Below are 16,084 nucleotides of genomic sequence, written 5' to 3'. Positions count from 1 at the left end.
TGTTTCACTCAAATCAATCCATAATAGAGTATATATTAAAGCTTGTATGAAACTAAATCTTACTTCACCTGTGATACTGATATGGGATTGAGAGGTTTTTTTTTTTTTTCCTTTTTAGTGAAATTATATCTAATAAAGATGCAGATATTACTTTGCTCAAACGCACAGTGCAATGCTAGAATGGTCTGGTGCTAAAAGCCTGCATTAAGGTGATTGACAATGCAAATGCACTATAGGATGTTATGGCAATCCATTATTCAAATGTAACCGCATCTGACCGACAGCTTTACTGAAGACACATTCTGTGTAATGTGTAAAGGTACATTTCTCACTTAATCACTTAAATGCATCAACAGAATTATTTTACAGATAGCACTTGAACGTTGTGTAATTTGCTGTTGGATGTCATTGTAATCAAGCTAATTATAGCTCATATGGCCTTTTTCCAAAAACAATATGTGTTTGTACCGGTATTTGCTTAAACTAACAATGTATTAATTAATACTGAAGACAGTGTGCCCTACAAGTGCTTTGCTGCTTGGCATGCAGAGATAATTTGCAGTCTATCTGGCTCCCATGCTGATTATGTGTTTCTTAGTTTTCAGACATGCTCCTGTACACGAGTAAAGGCGTCACGGCCACCAACCAGTTTAAAGTGCATGGGCAGCTCCCTCTACATGGCATGATCGTGAGTATCTCTGATCTACTGAATCAGTCTTTAAGGTTATAAGCACTGTATGTTAAGTGTGGGTGACAATGACATTTGTTTAATGACTGGCATGTTGCGTTTCATTGCCAGTAAAAATGTACCTTTTAACTGCTGCATTGTTTCAACCTCTGGCCATACCCATGATACAGTCCACACGCTTTGAGGCAGTATCTATAGTGTTGGTACATAGGTGTCCTTTTTTTATGATTCTCTCAAAGATCCATTACCGGTATCATCCAGTAAAATGTAACCATATCAGTGATTACATACCCATCTTTAGTTCATGTTTACGAATCATGTCATTGTAATTGCAGTTACCAGTCCCCTTACACCGTGCCTCTGGGAATACTACTCGCACAAAGCTCAAATGTATGTAAACTTCAAGTCTAAAATGAACACAAATAAAATGTAGCAAGTGGTATGTGTGTTGAAAAGCCACAGAGTTGTGTTTTGAGTTTGAAGTCTGGGACTATTGGATCCTTATTGGATACTCTGTCCATAACACCTCATGAGTGTCAAGCAGTAACAAGAGACTACTTCACTCCCCTTCTGCAGCTCATTTTTCTGGATGCGCCGGTAAGTAACTGGTGGGGGTTCAGCCCCAAACCCAGCAGCATCAACTAGCCTCCACTAGGGCCACCAATAGTGCTGTGTGTAGCTTCCCACTGTAGCAACCATAGAACAATCATTTGCCCCTTAGAAACGGCTGTGGAACTCACGTGTAAACAATGTGTGCTGTAATTCTCTTCAGATGCTGCTGCAGTAACGTAATGGTAATGGTATGACCTTTCTGCTAATGCCTAAGGAGGGAAGAGGAAGTGCAAACTTGATTATAATTAGGGCTGCTGATTTTCGGTGTTTTACCCTGACATTTACCTGTTAAGTCATTCATGTATCTCAATCACAACTGAGAAAGGTGTTAATATTAAAATTGATTTAATTTGCAGGTTTTTTCTTTCTGAAACAACTAAATTGGCCAAGCCTTAATTTTTTATTAAATTTGATTTATAAGCAGGACGTACAAACAAGATCGCCACATGTTAATAAGCGACTAATCTTTATTAAAGTTATAATGAAAAATAAAGTAATTTATGCTGGACACACTTTAGTACAATCGTTCTGTGTGACTATTTATTTACTTTGAGGCGTTGCTTCTGCTTTTGAAATAATAATAAAAAAAAAAGTCTTAGAATTTAAAAGCCATTTAGTTCAATTAAATCAATTTTACTATTAACATGTTTCTCAGTTGTGATTGAGATACACGAATGGCTTAACAGGTATCAGTTGAATTCTTAAAGGAGAGTAGAAAAGTCAGGTGAAAACACAGAAAATCAGAATACCTAATTATAATAGATATAGAAATATAGCCACAAGCTTAAATATACATTTCCCTGGACACTTTCCCCTTGTTTATAGCAAATAAAACTGGAATAGTTACAGAACCCCCTGCAGTTTTTTACAGGAAATACATTACTTTGCTTTATCTTTGTAATGTGTGTGTGTGTGTCTGTGTTTATTAGGGCTGTAAATCTACGTTTAATTGACTACACGTTTAAACTCATTGTTAATCCAGTTGTTTAAACGGCCATAAATTTAATGTTTCACTCATTTCATATTTTTATATTTTACTTACAATATTTTAAGTCAAATTTTAACCTCGGTTTGTTATTCAAAGCGTGTACCATATAGATCGACTTAGACAAACAATGGTAAACATGAAAGCATAAAGGAGGACTGTAAGTTAGCACTAAAATGTGATCTATTTTAATAGCATAAAAAAAGTCAATTTTACAACATACCATTTCTCCAGAAGCTCCATAAAAAGTGTGTGTATCCAACATCGAAAAAAAAAACTATTTAAATTAAACTTAAAACACAGTGACAAGACTACATTTTTAGTTTCATTCACTTGTATATTGTTGGCAGGAAACAAAAAAATCAAACCCATTGTCTGATACAATACTAGTTCCCAGCGTCCCTCCCCTTCACAGCGGCGCTTGCGCAGTCACGTGAAAATCAAGACTTCATTTCCCAGCGTTCCGGCTTCTCGGTTCAGCTCGCTTGAATAATTAAAAGCTGTTCTGTAATTGCAGATGTCATGTTGAACACACACAATAAAATATGGACAAATAAAAAGTTGTAAGCACTTTGTAACAGACATCTTATTTGCTGTTCTTTTTGTAAATAAATAAACAGTAGCTACATGTTTTTCTTTTCCAATGTGTTCCAGTGTTTTACTGTGGCGTCAATGGAGTCGTGAGGTGCCTTAATGACACAGGCTATTCACTTTACTGAAATAATGTACAGTACTAAGACTAGGGCGCTATGGAATACGTGTTATTTTGTTCTGATTCCCATTTTTTTTTTTTTCTGATTTCCGTTTTTACCATTTAAAAAAAATGTAATTAGGTTAATCTGAAATGAACTTATGCACACCGCAAGCAAGGTGAACAATACAAAACCGTAAACCTACAGGCTTCTACTTTTTCCATTTGGTTTGTGTTCGTGTTCATTGGATTAAGTATTGTTTTATCTAATGGTATTGAAAAATAGTATTGTTAACTTTAAAAACTTGTTTCATAACTTTTAGTTTTGAACTTGATCAATTCTATATTACTGCTGTGCCCATGGTTTCACTACCATAAATCTTCTCTGTGTGAACATTGGGATCATATTGTTCAAAGTGACTGCTGTAATGGCAGTCTGTGTTAGGTACTTTTTGTGTTGTAATACAGACGTTAAAAATAGTCTGCAATGTTGTCTAATTGTTTAAGTCCTATGTATTTTCCATGATTTGCATTTATTTAACACACTGGTGAATTATTTTCACTGACTCAGCCCTTCTTGTTGTTTATCCCTTACAGAATACCTCGCCTCATTTATAACCCAGCTACAGAAACCGTCCCCCCGCCACCCATTCCCCCACATTTCCCTTCAAATATGTAAATCTCAATCTTAATGCTCTACTGCCAAATGCATTTTTTCGTACAGCACTTAATTCCTCGTTAATATTCATTTGATTCCGTGATTCCGTCCGTGCTCTTGTTAACAGATTCCATAGGGCCCTATAAGACCTGAAAAAAGGCAATGTGATGGAGATACACAATAATGCAGGAAGCTGGTCTGTCCTTAATTTATGCAAGACGTATTTAGAGTGATCACATGGAAGAACAGGTCAGGTTTCCTTAAAGGGGAAAACCATAGAAAGGGAAACATATCTTTGCAGAAAATATGCAAAAATAATTTGATAATATATTTTACTGTTAAGTTGTGTTTAAACATATAATACAAATTTTAAACGAAAATATTTTTAATCCACGTTTACCATTTAAATGTTTAAACCCTTACAGCCCTAATGGGTTTTTTTTAACATATCATGGGAATTGCTTTTTTATGTTTTTACTTGGGAACAATCACCAGAAGAAATATTGTTTCCTCTAAACATATCGATGTGTCCACTTCATCTATCTATTTATCTTGCCACAACCTCAGTTGTACACGGTCAATGCTTGGCGCACGGGTCTCCATACTGTGTAGAAGTCTGTTGTTGGCTCTAATTGGTTTTTCAATTGCTTTCAGATTGAGGAGAATGAGAACGAGTTGTCTGTCCCTCACTGTTTTACCATCTACTCTGCCCAGAGGACAATCGTTGTATCTGCAAGGTAAGGCACAGGCCATCTGGCAATTCAGATAAATTAAAGTACCTTTTGAAACATTGTAGGTGCCAATTCGAGATTTGAGATTCCTAAATGTAATCTTCCTGTAATTTAGTTTCAAGTTGGCCTCCTTCATTGTTTGTTAGTAACCTGGCTTTGTTTCCTCGCTCCCTGCAGCTCCAAGGTGGAGATGCGGAAGTGGATTGAAGACCTGAACATGGCAGTCGAGGTGGCAAAGATGTCCCAAGAGAAGTCTGATTTGTTTCTGGACACCAGTGTCTGCGATCGATCCAACAGTAAGTGTAACATCTGTGTAGAGAAGACCTAGGCCAAAGTAAATCACTATGACTACTGCAATTACGATTATGCTGGGTGTGAAAGGAGATCCATTATAATTACAAAAAAGAAAAGGCGAAACTTAAACATTTAATCATAATTAAAGGCAAAACTATAAGAATCCAAGTAAAGTAGACAAACATTTAGGCCAGTGCCGCCTTCACTGTGCTAAAAACGGAAGTAGGTTTGGTATATCTGACCTAGCAATACGTTTTAATCTAAATGGGGAGGGGGGTGTTGGCTTTCTTTTTCAAAAGAAAATTAACTTTTTTTTGTATATGTTTTTGACAACTCTGAATACATTAATAAATGATGCACCTTTCAATTGTTGGCTCAAAACAAATGCAGTATGTTCCTCTAAAAGGTGATATATAAAAATATAATTTTGCTCAACTTTTCTATATCTTTTTTTTTTTTTTTTTTCAAACCCTACATATAATCCAACTTTTTGTCTCCTACTTCAATATACATAAGATTTACTAATATGAAGACCGAGACTGTTTGTTTTTGTTTTTTGGTTTTTTTTGGCATTAGTTCTGTCATGGTAGACTTTTGTTTAGAGTAGCATACATTTAATCTCCTGCATCTGTTCCAGTAAATAAAAATTAAAACTACCAAGTATACAAACGCTTCTGCTCCCCTCCCACACCCCCCCGCAGGGTCCTCTGATGAGGTGTCTTTGGAGCAAGAGTCTGAAGATGACACTCACTCCTCCTACAGCTCCTTGGACAAGCAGACGCACCACCGCGCCAACACCACCATGCACGTGTGCTGGCACCGCAACACCAGTGTGTCCATGTCTGACCACAGCCTGGCCGTGGAGGTACCCCTCCCTCCCTCCTCTCCTCTCCTCTCCTCACTCCACTCCACCCTGAGAACCCAGGGACACCATCAGCCAATTTTTAGGGTATAGGGTGGAGGCTTCAGGACATGCCCAGGCTTCAGATTCCACAGGTCTACACCAGTGAGACACCTTGATAACAACTAAGCAGATCCTGCTGCTGCATTCCGCCCCCATTCAGAACATCTTTGTCACGCTTATATCTGTACACCTGAACTGCTTCAGAACCACCTTGTGGGTGGTAATTGTTTGAGATGCTTTTCTGTCTGCTGTGGCTGTAGGTCATGGTGAACTACTTCATCATGGCTAACCATTTGCAGGGGATATTTGTTACTGACATGCCTTGTTTGAGTCCCCTTTGGTAAATAAAGGGATCCTTAGACTCATGTCATTGATAGGAGTGAAACGATACATTGGTCTAATGTCACGATACAGTACACATCACAATGTGCAAATCCCAATACCTGTGATGGTCCTGATGGGCTATTAGTATGATGCATAAGATCAAATGATTATATAAAAATGGTCCATCATTAAATGAGAGGGAGAATGTGTTTTCATACCAACTATAAAACGCACGTATTCTTCATTCAGGAACCACTTGGTGAACTTCAGAGCTATATTGTGCTTTTGGTCTTGTATCGCAATACAAATGATAGGAGAAAATCCAATCCAGTGGAGTCCCACAAGGTTAGAGAGTAGAGAGTAAGAGACCTTTTGGGACAGCAGCTAATCTAACCAGAGGGGTTCAGATATCAAGCTGCCTCTCTTGATGGTTTAGTGTTAAATTGGCGCTCTGTTTCCCTGGGTTACTCACTGGCCATGCTCACTCTCACTAACACTGCTGTTCACTTTCCCACAGGTCTGCAGCCAGTTCCAGGCGCTCTGTTCTCATTTTCTTTCAGCACTCGCTGTCTCATCAGTTTTTCTCTTGTTTCAGCACTACTCATTTGTCACTCTCTCTTTCCTTTTCTCTACTGTCTCTAGGGAAACAGAAACCTGTTGTCTCCGGCTCTTTGTGTGATATCAGATACAGTTCAGAGAGTTTTGCTTAGTACTTATGAGTGCACAGTGAGAAGCTGATGAGGCAGTATGAAGGATGAAGTGAAATTCTGCTTGTCAGTGTCCTAGCCTCTCAAGAAGCTGTTCCAGCACACCTCAATAACCCAGCTTCTGCCATGCAGACCTTGGCAGAGACTGCTAATTGATCCAAATTATGCTGATTTTTAGTGATGTGTTTCAAGACAGTTTAATAAAACCACTCTCTAGACCTTTTTCCCCATAATTGTGGAAAATAATTTGGTCTAGACCCATTACACCTATAGTTAAGTCCAAATGATTCTCTGTTTAAATGTATATTGAGAGGGATTTAGTATTAATGTTTTATAGAAAAGTGGCGCATCCGGTAAAGGCGCTCCGAGTGGAGTGCAGGATGCGCTCTATAGCCTGGACGTCGGCGGTTCGAGTCCAGGCTATTCCACAGCTGACCATGGACAGGAGCTCCCAGGGGGCGGTGCACAATTTGCCGAGCGTCGCCCGGTGGGGGAGGGTTTAGGTCGGCCAGGGTGTCCTCAGCTCACCAACCCCTGTAGTCTGGCCGGGCGCCTGCGGGCTTGCCTGTAAGCTGCCCGAGAGCTGTGTTGTCCTCCGACACTGTAGCTCTTGGGTGACTGCATGGTGAGTCTGCAGTGTGAAAAAAAGCAGTCGGCTGACGGTACACGCTTAGTCTTCGTCCTCCTGAGTCAGTGCTGGGATGGTAGCGGTGAGCTGAGCCTAAAAATAATTGGCCATTCCAAATTGGGAGAAAATAATAAAAATAATTGGCAACGACTAAATTAAAAAAATAAATAAATAAAATAATTATAGAAATGGTTGCCTGCAGATTCATGCCATGTCACCTTTTGATATTTCTCAGGAATCAGTGCTTTTTAATTGAAAATGTTGAGTTAAAAACTTGCAATTTATACGAAACCAAAGCAGTCTAGATTATTTTAGCAAGACCTTAAAATGCCTTATGCACATGCCACAGTTTCCATACTTTGTCTGTCTGGCACATCTAACCAAATCGATTTGGAAGTCTGTTTTCAGGTTGCCTGTAGATTCAAATCTACTGTTGAAGTTAATATCTTTGGTGCAGCAGTTATTTTGGAAATGGACCGAGGTACACATCAACAAAAATCTTTCAATCATCTTAATAACCTCCAGCGTCTTTTGAATGCGTGCTTCTGACCTTACTTATAGACTTGGGTAGGGATTTCATTGCTGTCCTGTCACTAACTCTGCTTCTGTGTTTGCTGTTCTCACTGTGCTAACCATCCTTTCCTGTGTCTTTTTTCTTTTCCTCTCCCTGTTCTCATTTGGGATCTCAGTCTTCTGCTCTCTTGCTGCCTCCCCGGAGTTCCCCCCTCGCTATCTCCTGGGTCAGGGCCAGAGACCCAACACCATCACTCATGTGTGCTGGTACCGTAACCACCACCTCTCTCTGTCTGATTACCAGCGCATGGACCAGGTACAGCTGGCACCTGGCCTCCCCTCAGCTGCTAGACAGATTTTTAAATAATGTCACCTTTCCTGCCCAGCCCAGCTCATCTAACTCACTGTTCTCTTAGCTACACAGAGAGGGGTGTATCAGCCTTTGTAGTCATGTGTCAGTTATTTACAGGTATAAGAAAAATAAATCAGCCCTGAATGTTTGCAGGATAGCTGTTGATGTAATTTGATGTACTTTTTTTTCTATGGAGCAGTACATATGTGATTTAAATTAAAGATCATGTTTCAGAGCCCCCCCTGTTAAAGGCACGGCCGTGTGGTTGGCAGGTGGGCTACACTGTCAGGGCTCAGTTGACGGTCTTAGCTGGGTATCCCAAGGGCAAAGTTCCAGTATAGACTGATTTATCTCACCCGACTGGTTGACACCTGCAGAGCTGGCTTGTCAACCCCTGGAGGAGAAATCTGCTTTGGAGCTCCTAGGTGTAGAAGGCATTTTGCTTGGAGGTGGGATCGAAGGAGTGTTGCTATGGTTTTAAAAAAAAAACAAAAAAAAAAAAAAAAAAAATTGTGTGGATTTTTGAAAGCTTTCAGGTAAAAACAAATTCAAAGGTGGCTTTTTGTTTCCAAGGCAGGCCAAGGTATGGTAAACCACATGTTTCAGAACAGCTAGCCACCTTCAGGTCTTGCTGACAAATAGATTTAATCAAATTAAAGTTTAGTAATGATGCAATTAGGAAAGCAGTAAGAACCTGAACATCACTTAACTTTTGGAAAAACAGGCTTTACCAGTAAGTTGTTAGTCAGAAAATAAGAAATGCTGGGAACAAAGTGAGGCGGTTGGGTCCATGCAGGTTTGCATCTTGCTTCAGTCTCTATGCTAGCAGTGACAGCAGTGCTGACTTCATTAGATTGTGTCACTCCTCTTGAGATCTAGTCTTGCTCCCGTTTCAGAACCAGCTCTCCGGATACCTGCTGAGAAAGTTTAAAAACAGCAACGGCTGGCAGAAACTTTGGGTCGTCTTCACCAACTTCTGTCTCTTCTTCTACAAAACGCACCAGGTATCTAGAAGAAAACCTGCTTTTAATATTGAGAACCTGACTTTACAATTAGAAGGTGGACGTTATTCATAAGTTGTGTGTTTTCTGGCAAATTTTATAAAATTGTTACAGCAGATACTGTTTTTTGCTCAGAACTATTAGCAAATTGCAAATCACGTGGTCTTTTTTTTTTTTTATTCAGTCCGTGGTTGTATGGTTTGTGGTTGTATGGTTTCATAAACAGTTTATACTGCCCCCTACTGGATTTTTGGATTAAAAACAAGAACATTCAAATTTAGAAGGCGATTCACACAAAGATAACTGCATGGAGCATAAAAACACAAATAGATGCACTCCAAAACTTCTTTAAAAACATAGAAAAAGGAAAGTGATAAACAATATAAAATTAAAAAATAAACTAAAAAAAACTTAAGTATTGCCTGTAGCTTTGCGGTAGCATCCCCATTTTTACATACATACAGTGCCAAGAAAGTTTGTGAACCCCAATGATAATTATGGAAATTCCATAGTTTTACCATGAGTCTTCTTGAAACTTTTCTTAAATATCCAATAGGGTTTGTATTATCCAATTCCATTTATTTTGAAACAAAATGATGTATGAATTTGACAAACAATGAATAATTAAGATTCAGGGTATGTGAAAAAGTGAACCCCTGGTTTTATCAGCTCAATTAAGGGGATAATTAGAATCAGGTGTTTAAATAATTAGGTAGATCTTCAGGGGTGAGTTTGGGAGGCCCTACCCTATACAAAGATCAGAAACTTTGTGAGTCTGGTCTGTGGAAACACATATGCCACGATCAAAAGAAATCTGAGGACCTCAGAAAAACAGTTATTGATGCTCATCAGTCTAAAAGGGTTACAAAACCATTTCTAAGGATTTGGGGCTCCACCAATCCACTGTCAGACAGATAGTCTACAAATGGAGAAAGTTCAAGACAACAGTCACTCTACCCAGGAGCAGTTGCCCTACCAAAATCTTGCCAAGAACAAACCGGAAATTCATCAAGGAAGTCACAAAGAACCCCAGAGTTACATCCAAGGATCTGCAGGCCATTCTCGCCTTGGCTAATGCGAGTGTTCATGATTCAACTATCAGAAAAAGACTGAACAAGAATGGTGTTCATGGAAGGATAGCCAGGAGGAAACCACTGCTCTCTAAAAAGAACATTGCTGCCCATCTGAAGTTTGCCAAAGAGCACATAGATGATCCACAAGACTTCTGGAACAATGTTAAAAGGTAGAACTTTTTGGCCTCAATGAGAAACGTTATGTTTGGCAAAAACCAAACACTGCGTTCGAACAGAAGAACCTCATCCCAACCATCAAGCATGGTGGTGAGAGTGTTATTGTTTGGGGCTTCTTTGCTGCCTCAGGACCCGTACAGCTTGCCATCATTGACACAACCATGAATTCTGCATTTTATCAGAAGATTCTAGAGGAGAATGTTAGGCCATCCATCCGTGAGCTGCAGCTGAACCGAAAGTGGGTCATGCAGCAAGACAATGATCCTAAACATACAAGCAGATCTACAAAAGAATGGCTGCAGAAGAAGAAATTCCGCATTTTAGAATGGCCTAGTCAAAGTCCGGACCTAAACCCCATTGAAATGTTGTGGCAGGACCTGAAACGAGCAGTCCATGCAAGGAAGCCCTCAAATGTCACTGAGTTGAAGCAGTTCTGTAAGGAGGAATGGGTCAAAGTTCCTCAAAACCGATGTGAGAGACTGACCAACAGTTACAGGAAACGCTTAGTTGAAGTCATTGCTGTTCAAAGGGGTGCCACCAGTTACTGAATCTAAAGGTTCACATACTTTTTCACACATGAATATTGAATGTTGAAAAAGTATCTTGTTTTTGTGTCATTTTGTTTAATCACTATCTTTATCTATTATTAGGATTTAGATTAAGGTCTAATAACATTTTAGGTTAGAAATATGTGAAAATCTTAAGGGGTTCACAAACTTTCTCGGCACTGTGCAAATGGTATTGGGGCATTTCAAATTTGAAGTCTGCTGACAAAAGGTTAAAGTGTTGCATAAAGCAGGAAAGCTATTGTAGCTAACAGATTAGACTGTATTCCAAACCTACGTGAGCCAGCATGCTGTATTTCAAAGCCACTGCCACTGCTTAGTGTCCCAGTTATCACTGCCAAAAAATGGTTTTCCTGCAACCTAATTCCTACAGAGCTAACCGACAGGGTCCAGGAACACTCAGTATCCCAATGCAACTAACCTAGTAAATCAATGAGGTCAGGGTCAAGTAGTGGCAATGTGTATCCCCCAAATGCCTAAAGCTGGAAATCTGGAGGGCCAATTCTGTCTTAAGACCATATAGCCCAGGGTTTCCTGACATTCTTATGAAGCAAAGTGATGTAGGTGACATTTTTAAGCAATTTCCATCATTTAAGTGGTTCAAGCCACAATATCTAAATCTTGATTTGAGGAACTTTGCTTGAAAATGTCCCAGAGTTTCTTGCAAATTTGCCTGGTCTTGCATGTGCTTTAGGGGTGAGGGATCTGTGGTGGTTTGCTATCCACCAAGTCTAGTGCATAGACTCCGGCAACATGTTTTTTTTTTTTTTTAATGTAACTGTGTTCACTCTTTTGGCAGGATGACTTCCCATTGGCAAGTCTCCCATTGCTAGGTTACATAGTCGGCACCGCAGCTGAGGCAGACAGCATTCACAAAGAATACGTCTTCAAACTGCAGTTCAAATCGCACGTGTACTACTTCAGAGCTGAGAGTGAATACACCTTTGAAAGGTACACAACACTTTCTTTTGATCTTTCTACTGTGAAGGACAATCTAGCATGGTACCTTTTCAAACCTTAGCCTGTTTTTCATTGTCAAGGAAATTGGATCCAACCTGCCAAGTCGATGAAATTTATTTTGTTAACATGCTCCAACTCATTTCAATTTGAAGAAACGTCACTCAACATAAGAATTTGCAAACGAGGAGGCTATTCTGCCCATCTAAGCTTGTCCGGTTACTGGTGCTGATTGATCTCAGAACTTTGTCAAGTTGGGTCTTAAAGGATCTAAGTGATTCTGTCTCAACAACATGACTAAGTAGCCCATTCCATACCCTCACAACTATCTTGTGAAGTGTCTCCTTCCCTCTGTCCCAAGTCTATCTCCACTTCATTTCTAACTGTGTCCTCTTGTCCTGGTTTCTGTGCTGCTCTTAAAGTATTGGTTAGGTGAACATTGTTGACTCCTTTTTGATTAAGACTTCAGTTTTGTCCCCCTAGTTCTTTTGTTCCAAGCTGAATAGATTCAGTTATTTCAGCCTATATTCATGCCCCAGTTCCCTGATTGGTTGACAGGCTTGTAGTGACAGCTTGTTGTTGACCTAGCCGGTGCCATTTTAAATGTTGTTTTGCTCATCAAATCAATCAGCTCTAATTTCCCTGACCATGAACAGTGCTTCCAATAATTTGATCAACTTGAATCCAATTCCTTACTGTGAAAACACACCTAGGTTCAGAATCCCAGCACTCTTAACAAATTAGCTACTGATATCTACATTGTTCCACACTGCAGCCCAATGATTTGTCTAACCACGAGCTTCTAAAACCCTGTACCCTATAGCATAACTAAGACAGCCCACTATCTTTAGAAATCTCTGTTGTAGCTATTAATTCTGACCTGCAGCCTGAGGTAATTTAATATTTTTTATAGTATGTATTTTATACTTGCCATCTACTTTTTTTTTTTTTTTTTTTTAAATAACATTTCCTTGTGCATTTTGCCCAAAGAATGCAAGAGGAACCATCGACATTGTCAAAGTTATGTTTAGCAATGCATCTCAACTTTTTAAACTGTTAACACAGCAGGGTAAATTCAGTTGATCTCAATGTTGACAGATCAAATGCGGCCACTGTTTCTGTTTAAATAACTATTAAAGGGTCCCAAGCAGTACAGCTTAGTTTATATAGTATTTCTAGTGGTAAAAAATATCTAAATAATTTAAATGATGGTATTTGTAACTGTTAAGATATGTGTAATTGACCCCAGAATGTTTAAGGGCGATCAGTATATTTGTGTCTCTAGTTTAAGTGACCTGCTCTTTTCTGGTTGGCAGGTGGATGGAGGTGATTAAGAGTGCTGCCAGCGCCACTGGGAGAATGAGCCTTCTGATCCCAAAGGAATCCAAGGAAATGAACGGGAGCTGAGCCGCTATCAGTGCTGGGGCTGTGTGGACTGGACAGGGCCTGCAGAGTCTCTGGGCGGGGCCTTTCAGACTGGGGCAGGCTTCTCTTCTTGGGCATTAAAAACACTATCTGCTGTACACAGCCCTACACTAGTGATTGGGTAGAAACTCTATGGGCTGTGGCACACCCGGTGCAAAAGATTGCTACCATTTGAACCTGTTAACAGGTGTGATTCAGAAATGTCTACCCCCACTAGGACCTGGGAGATCAGCTCACTTTATTGTAGCACGCTTTTATAACCCAGCCTAATTACTGTAGCTAGCAAGTCACCAAACCCTGACCAGGGGAGTAGAGCAATTGGGACACCACTAGGTGTGGGTGATGCTGCCTGCAAGACAATCTTAAAACAATAAATACATACAAATTAACCTGAAGAATAAAACGTAAAAGGTTGTGAAGGTAACAGTAAGTGGGGTTGGGGGGGGGGGGGGAGAAGGTAAGAGAAGGATTATGGAAGGAAAGTGAACTCATTGGTAATGCATCTGTTTTGTATAGCTTTCCAGCCACAGCTAGAAAATCTAAATAAATCCTGGCTGGACTACATCACTAAAATTCTACATGAAGTTCACTCAAATGGAGCGAGTCATAAAAGGGATTGGCATGTCTGAATTTCAGTAGGTTGTTGCTACCCTGAAAGAAATGCCATAGACTTTGGATAAGGAGGAATATACAAGACTGAAGACATGTTGTCCTGTGTTCTTGCCAATTTTGAAAATGTGTGATCTGTTTGAACCAGGTGCTAGAACTAATTTCTCAGCTGGATTGCAGCTGTACACAAGTTGGTGGGAACAGGTTCCCTTAGGGAGGAACTGGCCATTACAGGCAAGCAATTTTAACTGGGAAATATGCAGAATTGAAGAAGCACAACACCCTTACATTGTAATTCTTACACAGATTTACCTACAGAAAAGTGTTAAGCATGCCGTGGCTTTTATATAAAAGGCCAGTTTTTTATTTTTTATTTGATGTAGTTTAAAATGATGTGTGTTCAGGATAGTCATTTTAACATGTGATTCTTGGTAGCACTGATTCAGTTTAGTACGAAGAAGCTGCTCAGAATTTCACTTAGTTTTTGTTTTTTTTTTTGGGGGGGGGGGGGGGAGTTAAAATTTAAATTGTAATTAACATTAAATAGACTGAGTCGCATAAATGTTAGAGCTAGTGTGCCATGTAAAGTTCACCATATGGCATGTTCCCCCACTTCAAGGTGTGTGTTTTTGGCTACTAAAAATGGTACAGCTTCAATAAGCAGTGAAGTATCCCTGCTGTTTGTTTGTCCATTTCTGTGACACCTTTGAGTTTTGAATATCATCATGGTTGTACTTGTTAACATACCTTGGTTACCAATGGGCATCTTCATAAAGAATGATGGTTACAGGTTACTTTTATTCATATTTGTTGGGCTTTATGGTCAGTAGTGAAGGATTTGATCTTTAACTTTTTACAGTTTTAAATTTGAGTGCCCTATCAAGTATGAAGTGGAACCATTACCTCATAGGTTAATGGTTACATTTCTATTTCAGGGAACTAGGGTTATGATAATGTTTTCTTGTATAAAAGAGGGCACTATTGCAAGCAGTCCTCATTTCAAAATCCTTGTCTTTTGAGATTTGGTTATTTATCCTTTTTTTGTGGTTTTAGTCGGTTTGCCACTTTGCAATTCTGTGGGGTGCATATTTATCACTAAAAGCTGCAAAATACTGTGTTTGTACTGGAATAGCCCATTATTATTATTATTATTATTATTATTTATTTCTTAGCAGACGCCCTTATCCAGGGCGACTTACAATTGTTACAAGATATCACATTATTTTTTACATACAATTACCCATTTATACAGTTGGGGTTTTACTGGAGCAATCTAGGTAAAGTACCTTGCTCAAGGGTACAACAGCAGTGTGCCCCACTGGGGATTGAACCCACAACCCTCCGGTCAAGAGTCCAAAGCCCTAACCACTACTCCACACTGCTGCCCCTTTTTATTACCTGTTGGGATGTTTTTCCAATGCAGCACTGCAGTCTTTTATAATTGTAGTTTATTTGAAGATGTAAAATCCTCAATGTGTTTGTAATTTGTGTGAACTGGTGCCTGTTAAACACAGTTTTTCACATCCCTTCAAGAAGATTTTTTGGGGGGGGGTGTTTTAGGAGTGGGACATTCACTGTCACGTTCAAATAATACCGTATAATTCACACTTCCAGGGAGCTGTTTTAAAGTACTTTAGTATTACTTAAAATATCAAGTGCAGCTAATAAACATTTCAGCAAAAGTTTATTTTATTACTGTTTTTAAAGATACAATTGAAACCTTCAAAGAGACTAATACAGTACCACTAACCAGGTGCAGTATCACTAAGAGGACTGGAATCCTTAGCTCCTTTCTCAATCTGGGTAGCTGTGCATTTTCCAGCTGAAACACAATTCCATGTTGTTTTGCTACTGAACTGGGCTGTTTTGTAAATCGGGTTGTGTGGCTCTGCATTGACCTCCTACACTCTCCCTGAATTAGTTTATCTGGATACTTTGTTGTTTGAGAGAAATGTTAACCAGGTTTTAAACAGCCCCCTCCATTACAACTTTAATAACTATTTCTATTTATTGCATAGCATGTTGGAATAGCTTTTCTGTAACTGAAACTATTGTAGCTGTATGTAGGGTTATATATTTGTACCATGTAATTACAGAAAAATGATAAATTAAAAGTAACTGATTTTAAAAAGTAACACAGTGTTTTTTCTTTTCTTATGCATTTAGTTTATTTGACTGTCATGGTACCT

At 39.3% G+C, this 16,084-nt stretch overlaps 1 protein-coding gene across 6 annotated transcripts in view; it reads left to right on the top strand.

Moving 5' to 3' along the window:
- Positions 1-16,030, top strand: part of LOC117417012 (FERM, ARHGEF and pleckstrin domain-containing protein 2-like) — a 97,736-nt gene extending 81,706 nt beyond the window's left edge. The window contains exons 21-27 of one of the 6 annotated variants that reach the window (XR_009330697.1): positions 599-688; positions 4,289-4,371; positions 4,543-4,661; positions 5,361-5,524; positions 7,912-8,051; positions 8,984-9,091; positions 13,178-13,287. Coding sequence is in view for 4 of the 6 variants with exons in the window: in XM_034028611.3 (XP_033884502.1) it covers positions 599-688; positions 4,289-4,371; positions 4,543-4,661; positions 5,361-5,524; positions 8,984-9,091; positions 11,704-11,855; positions 13,178-13,268 (807 nt within the window). In the remaining 2 variants the exon portion in view is untranslated. Of the gene's footprint in view, positions 1-598; positions 689-4,288; positions 4,372-4,542; positions 4,662-5,360; positions 5,525-7,911; positions 8,052-8,983; positions 9,092-11,703; positions 11,856-13,177 lie in introns of those variants that run through there. The other 5 variants (XR_004546670.2, XM_034028613.3, XM_034028611.3 and 2 more) reach the window with 5 other exon arrangements.
- Positions 16,031-16,084: the final 54 nt, after the last annotated feature.

Source organism: Acipenser ruthenus, chromosome 12 (assembly GCF_902713425.1).
Source record: "Acipenser ruthenus chromosome 12, fAciRut3.2 maternal haplotype, whole genome shotgun sequence".
NCBI classification, from domain to species: Eukaryota; Metazoa; Chordata; class Actinopteri; order Acipenseriformes; family Acipenseridae; genus Acipenser; species Acipenser ruthenus.
The sequence above is the reverse complement of the archived record's forward strand: the minus strand, read 5'-3'. Positions and strand labels throughout refer to the sequence as shown.